A 23,399-nucleotide genomic window follows, 5' to 3' on the forward strand; every position below is an offset into this window, starting at 1 on the left:
GTGTTAGAACGAGCCGTTTTAGGGGGGTGTGGCAGAGTCTTAACTTTGATAAAGAATATCTCTTTGGTTTTGAGACTTTAGTCTTTGCAACTTCAGGGATCTTATCTATTCACGAACAGCTTGTAACACTCCAAAGAGAAAGGAAAACTTGAAATCGCATCATATGACCCCTTTAACTAATATTTCAAGTATGTAAATTCAAAACAAATGGGGGTCAAATCAACACAGTACTATTACAGATCATGTAACCAACTAGAACCGGCTATATTTTATTTGATTAATAAATCATCATGATCCCTTTTATCAAAATGTAGGATTATATGCATGTTGCTCACAGTTCTTAAAGGGATACTCCGCTCAAAATTTAAAACATGACGAAAACGCATATTGAAGCTCACACAAGAAGTGATGTGGAAGCACAGAGGACCGTCCCTTCTCGCAAGAGATTCACAACGTGCTAACTTTTGCGTGAACTCATGAATGCGAGTACGACTGTTGGCTGGAAGTGATGGTTTATAGTTAAAGTTTGGGTCGAAACGTTGTATTAATAAATTCCTTGGGAGCAGTCTTATCAGTGTTCGGACAATTTTTTGTTTTGTTTGTATTTATATTATTTTTGTCCTGCACCTGAGCCTTCGGGTTTTTGGGATGTGCACGCTTTTTTTGTATTTTTGACTAATAGTTAAAGTTTAAAATAGTATTTTTCCTCACATACACCAATGGTTTTGTTTTATAAGACATTATTTTAACATCTGGGGTTAACTGGGCTACGGATTACCGCTGTGTTCGTTTTGCGTGGTTTTAGAAGTGTCAACTTTGAGGGTACACTTACATTATATGGACTCACAGAGATGGATTATTTTTCGAATAAATCTCTGTTTGTGTTCCACAGAAGAAAGTAAGTCATATACATCTGGGACATCAGGAATGTGAGTTTAACTATCCCTTTGAGTTTGTCATCAAAGTGAACTGAAAAAATCCCCAAGAAGAAACACTGTGTCGATAATTTAATGTTCTGATTTGATCAGAACAAGTTCCCAATCCACAATCTTATCACTGTTCTTTTTCATGTTAGCTTTTGTGAGCAGTAATGCCAAAATAATTTCCCTATTTTAAAAATATAGCCAAACAAGGCAGCAAAAGTAAAAGAATGACAGACCATTTAAATAGACAGATATTAGTATCAAAAGAATATTAAAAGACTAGATCACTAGTTGGCATGTTGGCTTTGATTTATTTGTCAAAGTGTTTAGAGATCATTTAACATAAATTTAAAGATCAATTGTACACTAAACAGATATTTTAAGGGATCTTTTACACTGAAATATTTATATCTAACTGAAAAAATCAGCATATGGAAATTAAGACGCACATAACCCTGTCTGATCTATTTGGAACCGTTAAACTGTGTAACTTAAAGGGATAGTTCACCCAAAAATGTAAATTCTGCCATCATTTACACACCCTCATGTTGTTCCAAACCTATATGCCTTACTTTCTTTCATTGTAAAAGAGGATATTTTTAGAAATGTCTTTTTTTGTCAATACAATAAAAGTCAGTAGAGGGGTTTACATCACCATATCAAGAGTAAATGATGACAGAATTTCCATTTTCAGGTGAAGGATCCCTTTAAATTTATACACATTTATGGCACCTCAGATTTCTGAGATAAGCAAAACTTTTCCCACACTTGTCACACACATATTGCTTCTCTCCTGTGTGAATATGCATGTGAGCTTTGAGTGAATTCGACTGGTTAAATTCCCGCCCGCATTCGACACATCTGAACGGCTTTTCTCCGGTGTGTATGCGCTGATGTCGACGGAGATTTCCCAAGGTGCAAAAACCTTTCCCGCACGCGTCACAACTAAAAGGTTTTTCGCCTGTATGTGAGGTCTGGTGAGCCTTAAGGCTGTTCTGCTGCCGAAATGTCTTCCCACACACCGAACAGATATAGGGCTTTTCTCCTGTATGAATCCTTTCGTGAGTTTTCACACCAGCAACACTCTGAAAGGACTTTCCGCACAAACAACAGCTGTGTTTGTCAGTCACCGAGTGTTTGTGCTGGTGAGATTTCAAGGTGTTGATGGAACCAAGGGTCTCGCTGCACACTGTACAACTGACCGGCAACTGTCCCTCGTGAATCGGGAGATGCGTTTTTAGGGCATTTAAGCAACCCAAGACCATCCCACATACAAAACAGTGGTGCCCGTTTTGTCCCGCGCGCTTTCCCTCATGCAGCTGAAGCAGAAACTTCTGGACAAAGCCCTGACTGCACATTTTGCATTTGTGTGGTTTCTCGCCAGTGTGTTTGTGCTGGTGAGATTTCAAGGTGTTGATGGAACCAAGGGTCTCGCTGCACACTGTACAATTGACCGGCAACTGTCCCTCGTGAATCGGGAGATGCTTTTTTAGTGCGTTTAAGCAACCCAAGACCATCCCACATACAAAACAGTGGTGTCCGTTTTGTCCCGCGCGCTTTCCCTCATGCAGCTGAAGCAGAAACTTCTGGACAAAGCCCTGACTGCACATTTTGCATTTGTGTGGTTTCTCGCCAGTGTGAGTTAGATTGTGTGCCTTCAGTGAGTCGAGCTGGTTGAAACTTCGCCCGCACGTCTGGCAGGTGAACGGCTTCTCACCTGTATGAATTCTCTGGTGGCGAAGTAGGTTGTTACGAAAGTGGAAGCTCTTCCCACATTCGTCACATTTATGCAGCTTCTCTTTCGAATGCACGACCAAATGCTTCCTGAGACAATAAGCTCGATGAAAAGACTTCCCACAAACTTGACATGTAAAAGTCTTGTCTTCGTTATGAATCCTCTGGTGACCCTTCAGCTGTTTGTGTTCGGTGAAGGTCTTGCCGCATTGATTGCAAACATACGGGCTCTTGTCAGTATGAAGCTGGTAGTGTACATCCAAACTGCCTTTACTGCCAAAACGTCGACCACACTGCGAGCAGCTAAAGGGTTTCTCTGCTGCCACATGAATGACCTGATGAGCTCTCAACAGAACAACTGAGTCAAATTTCCTTCTACATTGTTTACAGCTGAGCGGTTTACCTTTCTTCCGACAGCTCACCCGCTCACCTCTGCTTTTTGACACGCTTACACTTCTAGATACTTTCACATTATCCTGAGTCACAGAGATGTTTTCAGTATTTTGCAGTCCAGGGCAGCTGATGTCCACAGCATCATTGTCCTGCAACACCACAAACTGAGGATGGTTGCTGTTTTCTGAAGAATCCACTGACTTTTCTTCCCTAATGATCGCTGTCTTCTGTGTTTTAGTGGGCTTTTAAAAACAGAAAAAGATAACAATTTATGTCAACACGAAAGAAATGTATTATTGCGGTATACACTACTGTTCAAATGTTTGGGGTCAGTAAAATATTTAGTAATATTTTGTAGTATAGATTTTGTAATGTTGTGAAATATTATTACAATTTAAAATAACTCTTTTCAGTTTGAATATATTTTGAAATGATTTATTCCTTTGATGGCAAAGCTGAATTTTCAGCACTCATTACTAGTCATTAACTGACATGTTCCATCAGAAATCATTCTAATATGCTGATTTGGTGCTCAAGAAGCATTTCTTATTATTATTAATGTACAAAACATTTTTGTGGATTTTATTTTTTATAAAGAGTTCTTAGTCTTGAACCAATCCAACAACCTCTGAGATTAATTAGACATTATAAACTTTAATTGTAATTGATGTAGCATTGTAAATGATTTAATCAAGTAATGATAAATAGTGTTTAAAACTACTGTCTCATAGTCATAGATTATAAGCATAAAACTATTTATTTGAACATAATTGCAAAATATTCAAATATTTACAATTAATATTAAATTCATTTCAGAGTGTAATGAGAATTATTTTTCTGATCACTATTTAGAATTTGGGTATTGTAGTTCTACACCGAAAAACCATCAGTTAGACATATCAAAAATAAATGTTACTTTTAGAACCAAACTGTTGCACTCTATTATGCGTGAATGACTTACTGTTTTCACATGGTCAGTGTCTATGATCTCCTCCTGTCCCCAGCTCACAACAATGGCAATTTTCTCCGCAGAGACTGCAATGGCACAGCAGATCATAAAACTTAAAGATTTGCTCGGAGAAGCACAGTGGTGTGGATGAAGCATAAGCATTGAATCTCACCTAGAGAATGTTGGTCAGTGGACTGACTTCTTTGAGGACAACTGCCGGTAAGATTAGTCTCTCCTTGTAGAGTCTTGTGCTGTTTCTCAGATTGCTTCGGTCTTGTTTTCAAGCCATCCTGTGCACTCGGAATCATTTCATGGTGCAGAAGTGCAGAGAAAAGCTGGCATATTTTCTCCACAGCTTCCTTTGCGTTACGTGTTAACACAGAGTTCAGCTGGGTCTGAAATACAGGAACAAATCAATAATAAATTAGCCTAAATTAACATGTCATTCAGTATGGATTAGCTACAGGACCTGACAGGATAATTTTTTCTTACAATAATTTTGATGACAGGATTGTTATCCAATGTCTGAGTTAGAGTAATGCAGTAAATTTGTAAACAAACTGAGAAACTGGAATGAAATGATTTTGAATGAAATGGGTGTCACAATTTTAAGGAATGTTACAATTTTTAACAAGGTTACAAAATGGTAAATATTACGTTTAAATTATCACTTTATCTGTGACTCTGAGCCTCAGAGATACTTGTATTTGATTATTCACTAAACACATTTAATTATATGTTAATTAAATCCTTCAGGTTATGAACTATGGCTTAAATACAAACGCAGCAAGCAAGAAATACGGTCATTTCGTGCACTTTTCCTACACTTACTGTAAAGTCCAGGGTGGCTGACTTGTCTGCTGTCATTTGTGGAGGTTTGCCTGAAGAGTCCACAACTTTCGTCATTTCATTGACCGTTGCCTTTACGAGTGTCTCCAGAACAGAGACAACCTCAGACTCCAACGACATTATTCTCCTGTTGCTGTTTTTGGTGACTGAACTCATAATGTTCTCTTGTATCGAGTAGTGAAGCACTTGTGCTCACTGCTGCCCCTCACTGGACTGGAGTTTATATGCGGCACAGTTGTTGCTACATTACGTTTGACAAAACCTTATAGATATACAAATATATTTAATTTTAAAATAAATTATTTACACACAATTCTATAAATATATGATCTAACTACATAAATTATATATTTTATATTTATATATATTTTTGTGACCTATTTCAGGTTTTGTTTAAGGTGACAAAATGAAGAATTTTTCACTGAATATTGAATATTTACTGAATTTTTGAATATTTTATGACCGCAGAAGCAGTAAAATGCCCTCATGTTGTTGGGCATTTTACAAAAAACATCACATTATTCAATTAAAATCTAAAATCGATATTTTAGGTTGGATATTTATATATTTTAGGACCTGAAAAAAATATAAGTAGACTCACAAGTCAAGCCATTTGTATTATGTTTATTATAAGACATTTGATTTGATTTATACAATGGCTTTTAGTTTTATATCCTTGATTAAACAAATGTGTGTTTTTTTCAAATTGTGACATTCACAAAAACAATTAAAATGTAATGTTCAACTATTTCCTTCCAAAATTACAAGGAAAACATTTATTTATATTTATAAATAAATAAATAAATACAGTCAAGCATTTCATGTAACTTTAACAAAATTATTTACAATCCTACATGAAATTCAAGCACCTGTTGGTAGACATTACCAGTTCAGCAGTCTGAAATCTCTCAAAGTGGAGCACATTTGTGATCTTTGCAATTTCTCTGATAGGCAAAACTTTTCCAACACTTAGTGCACGTGTATGGCTTTTTACCAGTGTGAATGTGCATGTGTGCCTTCAAATTGTTGGGCTGTGTGAAACTCTTCAAACAAATGTCACAGGTAAACGGCTTTTCCCCGGTGTGCACGAGCCTGTGTCTTTTCAAATTGGCCGATAAATGAAATGCCTTCCCACACGTTTCACACTTATGAGGTCTTTCACCGGTATGAGTGCGTATATGCATCTTCAGAGAGCTTGACAGCTTGAATCTTTTCCCACACAGTAAGCATTTGTGAGGTCTTTCTCCTGAATGCAGAAACATATGGGTTTTATACGAAGCCCTCAGAGAAAAGTCCTTACCACAGATCTCGCACTTGAAAGGTTTCTCTCCCGTGTGAAGCTGCTCATGCATCCGGAGGGAATGCACGCTGCTGTACCTTCTGTCGCATAACGTGCACGTATGAGGTTTGCTGTTGTCCGAATGCAATTGCAAGTGAGCTTTTAACACGTAGGCAGAGCTCAGGAACTTCCCACACACGTCGCAGCGCTGAGCGTTACTCTTATCTCCCGGATTTCCAATCGGATTATGTGTTAGAATGTGGTTCCTCAGGACGTAATTATACTGGAATGTTTTCCCGCACATTTCACACATAAATCGCTTTTCTCCGTGAACTCGCATGTGGCCTTTCAGAGTGCTTCTCTGGTTGAATCTTCTGCCGCACACCTCGCAGATGTATGGCTTGTCGCCTGTGTGAACGAGGATGTGGCGTTTTAGAGTCCCGGAAAGTGCAAAACTTTTCCCACAGATGTCGCACGTGTGCGGCCTCTCGCCCGTGTGCACGCGGAGGTGGTGTTTTAAAAGTTTATGGTATTTGAAGCTCTTATTGCAGTGGCTGCATTTTATCGGCCTGTCGTTTGAATGAATTCTCTTGTGGTAGTTCAATGTGCCAATCAGGGAGAAACACTTTCCACAGGTGTCGCATCGGTACGGTTTTTCGCCCGTGTGCACCCTCTGGTGCATGTATAAGCTTCTTTTGATTGTGAATCCCTGTCCGCATATTTCACAGGTAAACGGTTTGACATCGGCGTGAACCAGTTCATGCGCTGCAAGATCTCTGAAGCTCTTTCCGCAAGTAGCGCAGGGAAATTTCTTCTTCTCAAACTTCTGCGAGTGTTTGCGAAGGTGAGTCTCTAGCGCTCTCAGCAGTGTGAATTTCTTCCCGCACTTTTCACAACTGTGAGGCCTCATGATTGAATGCACACGTTTGTGCTGCATGAGAGAAAACATCTTTGGAAAGGCCTTTCCGCACTGCTCACATTCAAAAGACTCTTTCGCTTGTGGAACTTTAGGTTGATTGGTTGATGTCTGCAACACACCTTCCTGATCTTCAGACCAACCCCTGTCATCAGCTGCAGGTGAAATAAAAACAACATCAGGGTCAATTAACATCAATCATGGTCTATTCATATATTCAGATTAGTAAATTTAAAATAATTTACACTGATAAAATAGTACACAACATAAGCAAAAATGTGCATCAAGTCAGTCAGTAAGGTCAATTTCAGGCTGACTTTCAGAAATGAATACAGCTCTTTCCAATATATAATACAAATTATGCAATATGTTATATTTATATAATACATTTAGATTTTATTTTTAATTTAAAAATGCTATTTCATGCATTCTGACTTATTTACACTGTTAAAGAATTGGATTCTCATGCTAAACATGGCCAAAGTTAAAAAAAATGAGTTGGACGTATGACAGAGTATTTCTGTGCCAAATCCACTCCTTCAGGGTTTGAATAAGTTTCGGAAAGTTATTATCAAGTATGGCTCTGTATGACGTCATAAAGGGCGGAATTCCTTGTATGGGCACTTCTCCCGGAAGAGTGTGCGCACACAGCAACCAGAGCGAGAGCACGCCCATCAACGTGCTTCATTCGTTAATTCGTTAGTCATAGTTAATTGAAGTAAAAAAATGCTTAATTCGTTAACTGCAGACGATTGCTATGCAAAAGCTTTGCGTGCTAAATATGATAAATATGATCAAACTAAAGACTCTTTGGAGATATGAAGAATGCAGTACTCTATAGGTACTCAAGATTAAAATGAGACTGGCGGAACTGTGTGTGTTATGTCCCCTTTAAAGAACTCTTGAAGATTATTAAAGTTTAAATTTAAAAACTTTAGCATTTAAACATTTAAAAACTATAATACATATCAACGTTATTTTAATATGAATTATATACATATATTATTAATATTATAATTATTAATATATTATTATTATTATTATTTTACTTAGCCTTTATTTTCATATTTTTAGTTTTTTTTAAGTTTGATCAATTTTGTTATGTGCTTTTATTTTTTTATACTTTTATTTAGCTTTAAAATTTATTTCAGTTTCAGTCGTTTTAGTACTTAAACTTATTTTATTTCAGTTAGTTGCCATTCATTTTGTTTCTTCAGATATTTATATTTTATTTCAGCTTTATTTCAATTAAAAAAAGTTTTAAATAGTTTTAATTCGCAATATCGACACTGACATATAAATTAGCACATGCAAGTGTGGAAAATGTGTAAGAGGGTGAGAAATTTCAAACTAAAAGTCGAGTCTCTTACCGTCACTGACGAATATTGTCTGGATGGTTTCCTCTCCTCTGTCCTCCATCATAAGACATTTGCTTACATTACTTTCCTGTGCAGGTTATAAGGGTCTCAACCAACATTTATCACACTGTAAGTTATATCTTTAAAAGAAGTTCCTCTTTAAAACTGCATTGTATTATTACTCACCTCAGTGCTTGAAGGGTGCTGGTGAGATGTTGTTGCTGGCTCCTTCAGAGGACTCACAGAGAGAGATACAGAATCTACTGTAAGAGATGAACACAAAACAAAACTCACCACAAATACTAAGATAAAGGACGGAGAGTGCTAGAGTAAGTCTTCAGGCTCGCAACTCGTGTTGCCTGATATTGACATCTATATCAAGTACCCTGAAACTCTTGGTTATGGATATATGTTGCTCCACTGAGATCACGTCCCAACTGAGATGAAGTCTTCCTCAGGTCGTCTCGACCATTCAAACATAGTTGTGCTGGACCTGGTGCACTGGATGAACAGTATCTGAAGAGACTGCAAATCTTCTGCACTGCTTCTTTGGCAAACCTCTCCATTATGGAATTAAGCTGCATTTAAAAAAAAAAAGAAATGCTACAATTAAGAACAAAAATAACACTATAAGAATAAAACATAATTAATCAGGCTGTAAAAATAAAGGAGGGTTCTCTCTAACACATTACAAAAATCCATGTTAAAATTCCTTAATAACAGACTTTCTTACCATCTGAATCTGAGTATTGTTTGGTTTGATAGTGAGACTGGATTCATCGGAGCTGCATGTAAAAGCCTTTCGGATCTCGTGATTAGCAGTGTCCGTCAGGACTGACACGATCAGAGTGGTTTGACTCTGAAAAAGCTCAAACCGGGCCATAGTGACCACAGTTAAGAGAAATGCAGCAAAATCAACTAAACCTGTGTTTAACAGTCGGTACTGCCAGATTGAGAAGAAAATAAACAAAACGTTGAACACCCTACAAAGTTGAACTAAGCAGTACGTACTTCCTCTTTGTTTTATTTTAAAATAAAAGTCTCTCAATGATCGGCATTCGCCATAAAATTGCTTATGTTATGACTACCAAAACAAATTCAGTGGTACGTTGTTGATGGCATTAAACTGTTTTGGATCAATTTGATCTTACAATGGGTTTGCTAAGACCCATTATAGACCAGTGACTACAACAAATATACTTCCGAAACAGATTTTCAAAATAAAAGTAGTTGAACGCTCTCTAATTACAAAAGGAATAATACAATTCCTAATTACGTTTCTCTTGTTATTTATTTGCATGCTTAAGGATAGTGGTTTAATAACAAGTGCTGTAAGTTTATTTGAGAGAATTCAGATACCATTCTTGATCATAAGTTTTTATGGAATTTCTGATGACTGGATAAGGATTTTTAAAAACACTTTAAAAATATATATTTTATATCGGATATTTTATATCAGATACATTCGCTAAGGAAAAATTCAGATCATTTTGGAACAAAAATTGAATATTCATTGAAAAGTTGAAAAATTGATTCACAACAAGCTCTATACAAGAGCAGTACCTAGCTGATGAAATAATTTATATCAGAGCACATCTAGAAACATTTAGATTCACTTTTAAAATGTCCATATTTGGTTATTTTCAATAACTTTCTCAGGCCTGGAAAACACAATGAACACAATATAAATTCCCTCATATTTTCAGGTTTTCCATCACCACGCCAACGTATTAACAATTATTACTATGTTTATTACTATGTGAACGTATCATGATAGTATTAATCATTTTTTTTATATAGGTTCATATTATGCAACATTAAAAATAACAGCAGCTTGTTCAGCCTAATGTTTTATTTAAATGTCTTCACAATGTTACCCAAACATTTGTCTAGGAAATATTACAATATGAAAAGAGTCCTGCAGTTGTTATAAGTTCCTACAACAACATCTTTTTCATACAGGTTTGCATTTGTGATCATTGTAATGCCTAAGATATACATAATTCTTCCCACACTTCTGGCATGTGTAGGGTTTCACTCCAGTATGGATTTGCATATGTGCTTTGACATGGTCGAGTTCTGCAAACCCTTCCCCACAGACCTTACAGCTAAACGGCTTCTCCCCAGCATGGGCATGCTTGTGTCGCTTTAAATTTCCATACAAGCGAAAGCTCTTTCCACACGTCTCACATTTGTGCATTTTGTCATCAGTATGAGTATTCATATGCATTTTCAGAGAGCCAGACCACTTGAACGCTTTCCCGCATGCTATGCATTTATAAGGTTTATCTCCTGAATGGCACAACATATGTGTTTTAAAGGACTTTCTGAGAGCGTAGGCCTTACCGCAGACCTCACACTTGAACGGGGTCTCGCCCGAGTGAAGCTTCTCGTGTATGCGAAGATTATATATGTTGCTGTAGTTCTTCTCGCACAATTTGCATGTAAAAGGTTTGCTGTTGTCTGAATGTAGCTGTAGTTGAGTTTTTAACACAGACTTGGAATTCAGAAACTGCTCTTCTTCTGAATTTCCAGTATGATTGTGTGATAAAATATGGCTCTGTAGCAAAAAATCATGCTGGAATGTTTTCCCACACATTTCACACTTAAATTGTGTCTCTTCGTGCACCCGCATGTGGACTTTTAAATTGCTTCTCTGGCGAAATCTTTTACCGCACACTTCACAGATGTACGGCTTTTCTCCGGTGTGAATGAGGATGTGGCGTGTCATAGCTTCATGATGTGCAAATGTTTTACCACAGATTTTACACGTATATCGTCTCTCACCAGTGTGCACAGGAAGGTGGCGCCTCAAATGACTCTTGCACTTGAAGCTCTTATTGCAGTGGCTGCATTTTATTGGCCGGTCATCTGAATGAAACTTCTTGTGGCAGTTTAGGGTGCCTATTAGAGAGAAACTTTTCCCACAGGTGTCACATGTGTACGGTTTTTCGCCCGTGTGCACCCTCTGGTGCATATATAAGCTTCCTTTGACTGTGAATCCCTGTCCACATGTATCACAGGTAAACGGTCTGACTTCCTCATGAACCCGTTCATGAGCTGCGAGATCTTTGAAGCTCTTTCCACAAGTAGCGCAAGGAAATTTCTTCTTCTCGAACTTCTGCGTATGCTTGCGGAGATGAGTTTCTAGCGCTCTTAATTGCGAGAACTTCTTCCCGCATTTTTCACAACAGTGCTGCTTTATGACCGAATGCACACGTTTATGTCGAAGAAGAGAAAACATCTTTGGAAAGGCCTTTCCGCACTGCTCACATTCAAAAGACTCGTTCTCTTGTGGCTTATCAGGTTGCTCGGCTGATGTCTGCAACACGCCTTCCTGATCTTCAGACCAACCCCTGTCATCAGCTGATGAAAAAACAACACAAAAATACAACATTTGTTGATCATATAAGCTATTAAAGATTCCTCAAGACAGAAGTACTTCAAAGATCACATTAAATGCCTTTTCTTACCATATTTCCTGAAACAAGAATTTGGTGATATATCAAAGGGCTTTTTTTGTTTTAAATATCAAATAGCCTTAAGTCTATATGAGTGGTTCTCAACCCTTTTGACTCAAAGACACCACTGTTGTCCAACACAATATTTAAAGTCTTCCCGATATAGGTTTTTCTGGTATTTCTGCTGTAATTATTACAAAGCTGCTTGTTTTCACATTTTTTTAATTAACAGAAACTGGACGTATTGATATATTACCCTGTAAAGCTTGACAGATGAAATAATCAGAACAATCTATTTTTTAAAATGAAACAGTTTAATGAAACTTATATATATATACTGTGCACATGTGTTTTATGTTTTGGATCATATTTGATACATCAGGCTTTTATGATTCATATACTATAATATAATGAGAATACGGAGCTCATACTTAAGATGTAAAAAAAACACCTCAATTTTATTCAGAGCCCAAACTGAGGAAAAGTATGCAATTTGGTGCAGATGTTGTTATTTATATGGCCAAAAAAGTAAGATGAAATTCTGATGTATCGTAATGTAAATCAAAGAAATCTTCATAACAGTATAGCAGGCTACTTACATAAAATGCATATGAATATGAGTTGAAATAAAGATGCACATATAAGCGTTCCTCAAAAGCCTGTTGTATCATATTTGATACTCATATTTTAACATGGTTTTCCAAAACATTAGTGCGTGCAGAATCATGCACCATCAATATGTTTTTAAAGGTAAACTCAAAATATTAAGACTTTTTATTGAGCTTTGAGAAAAACAAACTAAAATAAGGGGCAGAAATCAGGGCAAAAATGAAGTCTTACTATGTACAACAAACAGCAGCTGTACTTATTCATAAGCTAATGTACATGACAAGAAATAAAATGTCTAGTATAAGAACTTTAAGAACTACCTTACCATCACCTATGACAACAGTCTGAATGTTGTCTTCTGCTCTGTCCTCCACTAAAAGACATCTGCTTGCATGACTCTCCTGTGCAGCCTATAATTCACATCACATGGAAATGTTTTACGTGTAAACACTAGACAAACAAATACTAATAGAAGTTTCAAATACATATATACCATATCAGCACTTCAAACTGTATGGCCATTTAGATTTTATATTCCTTGACTAACTATCTATCTATCTATCTATCTATCTATCTTATGAGTGACTGATGAGAGAGGATAGATACAAGCTACTCACCTGCAACCATTCAAGTTACAACAAAAAATGTCAATAACAAAAATTCTTACCACCTGAGTGTCGTTTTGATTCATGTTGAGATGAGGTTCAGCAGAGCTGCATGTCTTTGGTGTGTCCTGCTTTGGCGTGTCCGGCATTAATAAGATCAACAGAGCAGTTTGACTCGTAAAAAGCTCATTCCTGGACATAGTGGCCACAGCTACGAGCAGTGCACAAATGAGAAACCGCTTTTAAAATGATATTGCAGCAAGATTTAGAAGAAAAACGTGCTGCATTGGCAGTCCAACGCCTAAAAAACTGTAAATCCAGTTTGAATACATGCAAAGTATCGCAATAGTCCTAATAGATCGTGAATAACAACTTCTCAATATGAAGCCAAGTCATTATATTGTAATTATCCGTCGGGTGAGCAAACTCCCAGGAAAAGGTGCATTCTGCTCTAAACACTTCCTCTTTAGTTCATTACCATTTCAAAATAAAAGTATGCAAAGATGCGCCATTGACCATAAACCATTTTCAATTAAATCTGAATAAAAAGGTTCTCTGTAGAAACAGATAAAATAACTAAATAAGACTTGTTTTATATGATAATACAGTGTATTGTTTATGATAGTCAGAGCCCTTTCTGGTTAATTTGTTAAATGAGCTTGTTTATTGTTTTTGTGTTATGCAAAATCAGCTTTGAATTGCAAATTTTGATAAACTCCTATTGACTGTTTTTAGGTAAATGGACTCGATCGTCCATCACAGGTCCTGTACACTTCCTAGAGAAGGTTTTCAAAATAAGTCACTTAACGTAAACGACAAAAAGCTGGAGAACTATCATACCCTACCCTGTTAAATAATTTCTCTATATCAAACTGCATTTGAAAAGTCAAACATTTTGAATTTTTTTAGACCATTTGAGCATTTAACTGTTTACAACATGTCTGCCCTTTACTCTTTTGATCTTATCCATAGCTTATCCATAAGACTTTTACTACCAAAATTACAAATAAAATAACAATAAAAGAAAAAAATCATTGCATTTTCAACAAACTGTTTATTCTTGGACAAGGAGTACACTGTAATGAGGAATTCCCATTGTATAACTAATGATTTTGCATATTAACAATTGGCTTAAAGGGGTCCTATTATGCTTTTTCACTTTTTCAACTTTAGTTAGTCTGTAATGTTGCTGTTTGAGCATAAAAAATAGTATTAAGTATTAATACACAAAAGTATTAAGCAGCACAACTGTTTTCAACATTGATAATAATAAAAAAATGTTTCTTGAGCACCAATCAGCATATTAAAACACTTTACGAAGGACCATGTGTCACTGACTGGAGAACATTCAGCTTTGCCGTAGAAAGTTATTAGAAAAGTACAGAAAAGTTATTTAAATTATTATTTTTTTTAAATAAATCACAATATGGTTTTTATTGTGGATTGGATATGGATTTCTGATCAAATAAAGCATGAGCAATTTCTTTTACAAACATTTAATAAATCTTACTACCTCAAACATTTTTTATTTAAGCCTAAATAAGCCTATGGCGGGGAAGTCGTGGCCTAATGGTTAGAGAGTCGGACTCGTAACCCAAAGGTTGCGGGTTCGAGTCTCGTACCGGCAGGGATTGTAGGTGGGGGGAGTGAATGTACAGCGCTCTCTACCACCTTCAATATCACGACTGAGGTACCCTTGAGCAAGGCACCGAACCCCCAACTGCTCCCCGGGCGCCGCAGCAAAAAAATGGCTGCCCACTGCTCCGGGTGTGTGTTCACGGTGTGTGTGTGTTCACTGCTGTGTGTGTGTGTGTGCACTTTGGATGGGTTAAATGCAGAGCACTAATTCTGAGTATGGGTCACCATACTTGGTCACGTCACTTTCACTAAATAGAAATATTTATATCAATAAAATGATTAATTAATTATATATAATTGTATTACGAGCACTTTCGGTGTTTATTTGCCTCTTTATGAAGAATCGCTTGTTGTATTCCCCAATTGTAAGTCGCTTTGGATAAAAACATCTGCTAAATGAATAAATGTAAATGTAAATTATACCAAATTTAATTAATAACTAGCTAGTGAACAGTTTTCTTATTTATGTTCATTAGCTAAAAGTAACTGTCTAGTTGATTTTAGTGAAATGAGAAAAAAATAGTAGTCTAGAAAAGTGATGGATAGGGAAAAGTGAGGCTATTTCAAAATATAGGATATAAAACAAATAAACACTGAGGTACTTTGGGTGTTCGGTGGTCTAGAATTATTGTTTTAATGTTGATGTGGTCCGCTGCCTGAAGAAATATGAAAACCATTGGTCTAGAGTCTAATATTTTATCATTTAATAATGCCAAACATATTGAAGTAAAGTTGAAATAAATAATCGCTTAATAATAGACAGATGAATTAATTAATTAACATTCAATCAATTACTACACTTTTTATATAGATAGTACACATAAATATCAAAGCTGTGTAGCACATACTTATAAAACATGGTTGCACTGGGTTCTCTTGTCCACTACTTGATGATTCGGGATGAAATTTAGAAACGTGACCCTCCTCTGCACACTGAGAGAAAAAATAAAATCAGAACAAACGTTGTTGCCAGCATTTTAGCAAATAACACAGAGTTAAATCATTTCAACAATGAACTCACCTGCTGGCTTTTAACAGAATCTTGTGGTTGTATGTTTTCTTCAGGTAACGCAGTGAGCAAATTCGGTCTCTCCAGAGACACTGATGGAGCTACAGCTGCAGAATCTGAGAGGAGAATGAGAAATTCCTACAGTTAACATTGTAGTGGATTGAATATGACTTTATATATGACATTATAATATATGCAGGACATCTTACCAGGCACAACTTTGACAGTTTGATTGTTTTTTCTTTCTGTTTTTTTCACATGCTCCTTCACCAACTCTTTTACATTTATTACATCGTCATGGTAACCTTTAAAACTCTTCAGCTGAGTTGGCTTAAGCGCAAAGCAATAACTGAAGACTTTACATATTTTTTGAACAGCCACCTTGGTAAAGGTCTCCATCAAAGCTGTGAGCTTTGCCTGCAACAGATATTAAAGGCACAATATGTAATTTTCGCCGCTAGAGGGCGCGTATTCAAAATAAACAAAGAGTCAAAGGCGTAGTTTGATGACACTGTGACTGAGTGTGGAATCATGGGAGTTGTGGTCTTCATCCCCACAGCTGATGCAATCTGACGGGACTCGGGCAGAAATCATGTTCATGGATGAGCTAATGATTTATTAACGTAGTAGAATGAAGCAGGGTGAGGCTGAAAGCCGTCGAGGCCACTGAACAAGTGTGAAACACGGCTCGAAAGCAGCGGAGCTTTTATTATGCCACTCTGTGCGGTCGTCACTGGTCTAATAAAACGCACAACATATTAAAGCGTCTTTGGTGTTTCCATGTTTTCTACAAAACAAAACCGGAAATCGAGGGGTTATGACGTCATTGGCAGGCGACACAATGACACTATGGACACGGTCAGTGTCACTAGTTAAAATTGCTTATTTCTCTGGATTTAAACATTCTTCAAAACATTTGGGATAATGTAAGTACACAAGTCAGCAACACTGTTCTAGTGGTTTTTGGATATTTTAATTTAAAAAAATCTTACATATTGTGCCTTTAACTACTGATTAATTCATCTGGACAAAATTTCAAAAGTTCAGTTTTCGAACTAGCAGGATGAAGCTGAACATTTCATTTAAAGAATGAAATATAGTTACTTATTACAGTGTTAAACACAAAAGTCTTGATTAATCATATAAAATGTAACCTAACCTTAAAATAAAAGACTGCACAAAGGAAAAACGTCAGGAACAGATCACAACTGACAACAATCCCTTGTTGATACTTAAATAACATGCAAAATACATGCAGAATAAAAATAAAGGTACCAGTCTGCGTTGGTTCTTATTCATGTCCAATATCGCATCTCTGTCACAACTAATGTCAGTGTGGAATGGACGACATTCACAGTCAAAAACTTTTCGAATCTCGTCTCGAACTGTTTCAGTCATCAGCGTCATTATAGACATTGTTTGTTTGTGAAATAATTCATTCTCCGCCATCGTGCTCATTCGATTACTGTAATTTCTGATATATAAAATGAGTGAATGAAGTGAGAACACAAACGATACCGCGATTACCTTGTGTTCATGATAACATCCGTCTCCAGAATAACCGCGTCTTCAAACTAAAAGTTTGATTTTGTTTATTTTGTATTCTGCTATTTTTTTGTGACGGTCATAGGGACCTTTATTCTGAAATTCGGACTTAATTTTATTGAAATTATACTCAACCTGTAACAGTTGTGAATGACATTTGTCCCACTTCAATATTTTCTCCTTTACAATCATTAATGAGAAATGACTTTAATTTCAACGAGATCAGCACTAAATAACTGGGATCATCTTACAAAATGTCGGAAAAGACAAACCTACAGGTGTGTTTTCATTCATTCGCTACTCAAAATTTGAGTAAAAAAAGTAATTTTGAGAGAAATCAAAACCAAATCTAACTAATTTAACCGTATTTATTTTACATTCAATGTATTTCGCCCACACTCGTAAACCTTACAGTGCAGCTCCGTTAGTTATGCGATTATGACATAATTGATAATGTTATTTTGGCTTAGGTCTAGTGGTTAAATAGGAAGCTACATCTGAATCATCTTTACCCAAAAAGTTTTAGTGTAATATTCTCGCATATGAAATCTCTCTGTATGAATGGTGTTCTTTACTCCTCCCTCGTGTGTAACGGACGCAGTGAATAGGCGTTATTGTCTTATCTACTGAAGCCAGGACACTGGGGCACTGGCTCATCAGTCTGTCCTGTCCTGCTTCATGTTCTTGTACACTGCTCTCTGTTTTAATTTAAAAAAATCTTACATATTGTGCCTTTAACTACTGATTAATTCATCTGGACAAAATTTCAAAAGTTCAGTTTTCGAACTAGCAGGATGAAGCTGAACATTTCATTTAAAGAATGAAATATAGTTACTTATTACAGTGTTAAACACAAAAGTCTTGATTAATCATATAAAATGTAACCTAACCTTAAAATAAAAGACTGCACAAAGGAAAAACGTCAGGAACAGATCACAACTGACAACAATCCCTTGTTGATACTTAAATAACATGCAAAATACATGCAGAATAAAAATAAAGGTACCAGTCTGCGTTGGTTCTTATTCATGTCCAATATCGCATCTCTGTCACAACTAATGTCAGTGTGGAATGGACGACATTCACAGTCAAAAACTTTTCGAATCTCGTCTCGAACTGTTTCAGTCATCAGCGTCATTATAGACATTGTTTGTTTGTGAAATAATTCATTCTCCGCCATCGTGCTCATTCGATTACTGTAATTTCTGATATATAAAATGAGTGAATGAAGTGAGAACACAAACGATACCGCGATTACCTTGTGTTCATGATAACATCCGTCTCCAGAATAACCGCGTCTTCAAACTAAAAGTTTGATTTTGTTTATTTTGTATTCTGCTATTTTTTTGTGACGGTCATAGGGACCTTTATTCTGAAATTCGGACTTAATTTTATTGAAATTATACTCAACCTGTAACAGTTGTGAATGACATTTGTCCCACTTCAATATTTTCTCCTTTACAATCATTAATGAGAAATGACTTTAATTTCAACGAGATCAGCACTAAATAACTGGGATCATCTTACAAAATGTCGGAAAAGACAAACCTACAGGTGTGTTTTCATTCATTCGCTACTCAAAATTTGAGTAAAAAAAGTAATTTTGAGAGAAATCAAAACCAAATCTAACTAATTTAACCGTATTTATTTTACATTCAATGTATTTCGCCCACACTCGTAAACCTTACAGTGCAGCTCCGTTAGTTATGCGATTATGACATAATTGATAATGTTATTTTGGCTTAGGTCTAGTGGTTAAATAGGAAGCTACATCTGAATCATCTTTACCCAAAAAGTTTTAGTGTAATATTCTCGCATATGAAATCTCTCTGTATGAATGGTGTTCTTTACTCCTCCCTCGTGTGTAACGGACGCAGTGAATAGGCGTTATTGTCTTATCTACTGAAGCCAGGACACTGGGGCACTGGCTCATCAGTCTGTCCTGTCCTGCTTCATGTTCTTGTACACTGCTCTCTGTTCCTCTGAAGACTCCAGTTAATTTCACTACAGCTATGGCAGATGGACCTTATAAATACATTAGGGTCAGAATGTAATAATAATTTGCTTTAAATGAATGGTTATTGTCATGGTGTAAAGAACAGAAACATTAACATATTAGTCTGTGTTATTTTTGTTGGTACTGATCTTTGCATAAAAACTATTGTCATCTTTTACAGGATGCTGATGGCAAAGTCAGCAGGGTGATCCGTGTTGGCACCAGAAAAAGCCAGGTAAATGATCATATGCACATTCATTGTACATGGTCTATTTAAAAAAAAAAAAAATCACATTCCATACATATTAATTTTAAAAAATGTTATCTATTTTAATATATTTAAAACGTCTTCCTGTGACTGCAAAGCTGCATTTTCAGCAGCCATTTACTCCAGTCCTAAGGGTCACATGATCTTTACAGAAATCATTCTAATATGCTGGTACTCAAAAAATATTTCTTATTATTATCAATGTTGAAAACAGTTGTGCTGCTAAATGTTTTTCTGGAAATTGTATCACAATTTTTTTCAGGATTCTTTGACAATACTAAAAAAGGAAGAAAAAAAGCATTTATTTAAAATAGAAATCTTTTGCATTATAAATGTCTTTACTGGTTCTTTTGATTAATTTCATGCATCCTTGCTAAAATTTTTCATTAAAAAATGATCACTGATCCCAAACTTTTAAACTGTAGTGTACATACAATTGAGATCATCTAAAATATTGCTAAAATATCTAATCATATTCATCACCTGATAAATTGGAGAAATTTAAATGCACACGGTTCACAGTTTTTATGACTGCTTGTCATTGGAATCATCCATGTATTTAAAATACCAATGTGTCTTAATTATCTTCTCACGTTTTCTAAAATACGTTTTTACTTTCCATTCTATAACTAAAGTCTAATAGACATTAATTATAGTATGGAAAGTAAAAGTAAAACATTGCCTATATATATTTTGCCTCATCATCACATAGTAGTACTAGAGTCACATAGGCAAATGTAGGTTTGTAAGTTTGATTGGGTGTGTCAGCGGTGGTGATGGCTTTGATAAGATTTCTGTCTTTGTTAGGGTGCGTACAAGATTGATTAGTTTTAGTAAAGAAACCAGTTGAAGCCCTAAACAAGAAGATTAGCCTTGAAGGACCATCATATTTTGTGGGAAATGGAATATTGTTGAAACTTTTTGTTACCTTTCTCCCTTTTTTTCAGCTGGCTCGGATTCAGACAGACAGTGTTGTAGAGAAACTCAAGGAGTTACACCCTGATGTTCATTTTGAAATAGGTAAGAGATCATTGTCGAATATGCAAAACAGTTGTTGTTTATTTGTAATTGAGTTTAGCAAGTATGATGTAGTTAATATTCACTCTCCTTAAACTAAATTCCACTTCAGTCTTATTATTTTTTTTGTTTCAGTGGCTATGTCAACAACAGGAGATAAAATTCTTGACACCGCTGTAGCGAATCAGCTCATGGGGAAATATGAATAATTAATCATAACTAGTTATAATTTGGAAAATGCTTTGGAAAAAAATGAGTGAGTCAATCCTTCTTTATATCATTCATGTATACTTCGCACTGCATACAGATTTGTTCATTGGTCTTTTGGTGCATTTGATGTTTCAGAGGTTTGCACTGCTACACTGGTGCTTATGTTTCAGTATGAATAATGCTGTTGTAATATTTGTGTCTCTATAGGGTGGACCTGGTCGTGCACTCTTTGAAAGACTTGCCAACTGTTCTTCCTGAAGGCTTCACTATAGGATCTGTGCTGAAGTAAGTGAATCACAGTAGTGTCTCTGTGTTCTGAAGTGCTTATATGCCCCTCCACATCTAAAGAGTCTTTTATCTTAAAAGTAACTGACATGTCATGTTACAGATGAACTTCAACCTAAATGTTCATAAATAATTATTAAAGTGTTTGGAAAAAACTGATATAGTGTATTGCTCATCGCAAATCCTTTTTAATATGTGGTCAACATTATGATTGACATTTCCTTCTCTTCAAAGGCGAGAAAACCCCCACGATGCTGTTGTCTTGCACCCCAAACATAAAGGCAAATTTCTAGAATCTCTAGCCAACAAGAGGTAAAATTGGTGGCCAGTACAAAGAACTATATTTTAAATATATTAAAGTTCACTACCATTTAAAAGAAATTGATACTTTCATTCAGCCAGGACACATTAAATTGATCAAAAGTGATAATTTATAATGTTACAAAAGATTTGTTTCAAATAAATGCTGTTCTTTTGAGATTTCTGTTTATCAAACAATCAACATTCAACATTGATATTATTAAGAAATGCTTCTTGAGCAGCAAATCAGCATATTAGAATAATTTCTGAAGAATCATGTGACACTGAAGACTGGAGTAATTGCTGCTGAAAATTTAGCTTTGCGTATCAGAAATAAATTACATTTTACAATGTATTCTTATAGAAAACAGTTATTTGAAATTGTAATAATATTTCACAATATTACTGGGTTTACTGTATTTTTGTTCTAATAAAAGCAGTCTTGGTAAGCATAAAAGACTTCTTTGAAAAACATTCAAAAATCTTACCAACCCCCAAATTTTGAATGGAAGTGATATGTGTTTTAATTTTTGTAAAGTAAATATTTGCAGGGTATGTGTTTTCTTTAAAAATAAATAATATATTTTATATTTGAAGTGTTGTAGGTACCAGTTCTCTTCGCCGGGCCGCACAACTAAAGAAAAGGTTTCCCCATGTGGAGTTTAAAGACATTGTATCTTTCAGTGCGGTACTGTAGCCGGTTTTTTTTTTTTTTACTTTTCCTGTAATTGTACGTAGATACAGATAATAAGTAAATTATAATTTCAGTGTATTAACAAGCACTTGATGTTTTGAGGTTATACCTTAACAGTTGTGTTTCAGAGAGGTCATCTCAACACTCGTCTAAAGAAGCTGGATGAAAAGGATGACTTTTCAGCCATAATTTTAGCAGCAGTAGGTCTTCGGAGAATGGGCTGAGAGAATCGCATCAGCCAGGTACCTCTGTTGTACTTCAATGAACCTAAAATTCAAATACAATGCAAAACTAAAGATTATTGCATCATTTAATCGATTAATATTGACCTCTGTTGTTATCATCTTGCTTCAGATCCTTGGGCCTGATGACTGCATGTATGCAGTTGGACAGGTGGGTTCAACATTCAGTGTTGCTTTCGTCCAGATCTCCTACACAGCAGTGAGTGCATTTGTTCCATCCCATTGAACCTTACATGCTGCTCTTACTGTCTTGTTAAAGGGCGCTCTGGCAGTCGAAGTGAGAGCTCGAGACCAGGACATCCTGGAAATGGTCTCAGTATTAAATGACTCGGACACTGTGTTGAGATGCATCGCAGAGAGAGCCTTTCTCAAACACCTGGTAGGCATCCTGCTGCACTGTAACACCCCTCACACCTGTTTCTGGATCAATGACATGATGCTTTAATATGTGTTTTAATGTTTTAATATTTGAATTAAATAATAATATATAAATACACTGTGGTTCCAAAGTTTGTTTTTGAAAGTTATCTTATGCTAACCAAGGCTACATTTGTTTGATAAAAAAATACAGTTAAAACAGTAATATTGTGAAATATTATTGCAATTTAAAATAAATTTTATTTATTTTAATATATTTTAAAATGTAGTTTATTGCTGTGATGGCAAAGCTAAATTTTCAGCATCATTACTCCAGTCTTCAGTGTCACATGATCCTTCAGAAATCTTTCTAATATGCTGATTTGGTGCTAAAGAAGCATTTCTTATTATTAACAGTGTTGAAAACAGCTGTGCTGCTTAATATTTTTGTGGAATCTGTGATACATTTTTTCCCCCCAATAATAGAAAGAACAGCATTTATGTGAAATGTGAAATTGTTTGTAACATTATAAATGGCTTTACTGTCACTTATGATCAATTTGATAAGTTTTTGCTAAAAAAAAAAAATTATAATTAAAAAAATTATAAATATATATATTTCTGACTAAACCCACACTTTTAAACTGTGGTGTAAATATTTAATAATAATTGAAAGACTTTTTAAAAATAATTTTTTTAAAGGGGTCATATGATGTTGCTAAAAAGAACATTATTTTGTGTATTTGGTGTAATGCAATGTGT

General features: G+C 35.7%; 3 protein-coding genes and 1 pseudogene across 5 annotated transcripts in view; 1 reads left to right on the forward strand and 3 right to left on the reverse strand.

Annotated features, from left to right (window-relative positions):
* LOC107690446 (MAP/microtubule affinity-regulating kinase 4-like) overlaps positions 1-5,031 on the reverse strand; it is an 86,645-nt gene extending 81,614 nt beyond the window's left edge. For both annotated transcript variants that reach the window (XM_016488793.1, XM_016488792.1), the window contains exons 1-4: positions 4,831-5,031; positions 4,172-4,394; positions 4,012-4,085; positions 3,110-3,292 (exon numbers count right to left, since the gene is read on the reverse strand). In XM_016488793.1, coding sequence (XP_016344279.1) covers positions 3,110-3,292; positions 4,012-4,085; positions 4,172-4,394; positions 4,831-5,004 — 654 coding nt within the window. In that variant the 5' untranslated portion in view covers positions 5,005-5,031. The remainder of the gene's footprint in view (positions 1-3,109; positions 3,293-4,011; positions 4,086-4,171; positions 4,395-4,830) is intronic.
* A 606-nt stretch (positions 5,032-5,637) lies between these two features.
* LOC107690448 (zinc finger protein 2-like) lies at positions 5,638-9,401 on the reverse strand. Of its 2 annotated transcripts, none has more exons than XM_016488798.1 (5): positions 9,135-9,401; positions 8,787-8,979; positions 8,588-8,664; positions 8,414-8,489; positions 5,638-7,198 (listed from the first exon to the last, which is right to left on the reverse strand). In XM_016488798.1, the coding sequence occupies exons 1-5, from the start codon at positions 9,282-9,284 to the stop codon at positions 5,757-5,759; spliced, it is 1,938 nt and encodes a 645-aa protein (XP_016344284.1). In that variant the 5' UTR covers positions 9,285-9,401; the 3' UTR covers positions 5,638-5,756. The 2 variants fall into 2 exon arrangements, with proteins under 2 accessions (XP_016344284.1, XP_016344283.1); XM_016488797.1 differs by having other exon boundaries at positions 8,414-8,498.
* Positions 9,402-10,248: 847 nt separating this feature from the next.
* Positions 10,249-17,240, reverse strand: LOC107690447 (zinc finger protein 431-like). Its single transcript, XM_016488796.1, has 7 exons — positions 16,999-17,240; positions 15,933-16,140; positions 15,736-15,839; positions 15,563-15,647; positions 13,139-13,287; positions 12,797-12,881; positions 10,249-11,767 (listed from the first exon to the last, which is right to left on the reverse strand). Exons 1-7 carry the CDS (start codon positions 17,179-17,181, stop codon positions 10,356-10,358), a joined length of 2,226 nt encoding a protein of 741 aa, XP_016344282.1. The 5' UTR covers positions 17,182-17,240; the 3' UTR covers positions 10,249-10,355.
* Positions 17,241-18,694: 1,454 nt separating this feature from the next.
* LOC107690450 (porphobilinogen deaminase-like) overlaps positions 18,695-23,399 on the forward strand; it is a 5,954-nt pseudogene continuing 1,249 nt past the window's right edge.

The sequence above is a fragment of the Sinocyclocheilus anshuiensis genome, unplaced genomic scaffold (assembly GCF_001515605.1).
Source record: "Sinocyclocheilus anshuiensis isolate Anshui unplaced genomic scaffold, SAMN03320099.WGS_v1.1 scaffold1455, whole genome shotgun sequence".
NCBI classification, from domain to species: domain Eukaryota; kingdom Metazoa; phylum Chordata; class Actinopteri; order Cypriniformes; family Cyprinidae; genus Sinocyclocheilus; species Sinocyclocheilus anshuiensis.

Coding starts and splice junctions, on each gene's coding strand:
- LOC107690448 (XM_016488797.1), bottom strand. CDS start 9,284: ATGGCCCGGTTTGAGCTTTTTCAGAGTCAAACCACTCTGATCGTGTCA. Junction 8,665..8,786: donor CCATAACCAAGAGTTTCAGG/GTACTTGATATA, acceptor CATCTCTTACAG/TAGATTCTGTATCTCTCTCT. Junction 7,199..8,413: donor GACAATATTCGTCAGTGACG/GTAAGAGACTCG, acceptor TTTCACCTGCAG/CTGATGACAGGGGTTGGTCT.
- LOC107690447 (XM_016488796.1), bottom strand. CDS start 17,181: ATGAGCACGATGGCGGAGAATGAATTATTTCACAAACAAACAATGTCT. Junction 13,288..15,562: donor AGTGCAACCATGTTTTATAA/GTATGTGCTACA, acceptor CACTGCTCGTAG/CTGTGGCCACTATGTCCAGG. Junction 11,768..12,796: donor GACTGTTGTCATAGGTGATG/GTAAGGTAGTTC, acceptor TTTTTTCATCAG/CTGATGACAGGGGTTGGTCT.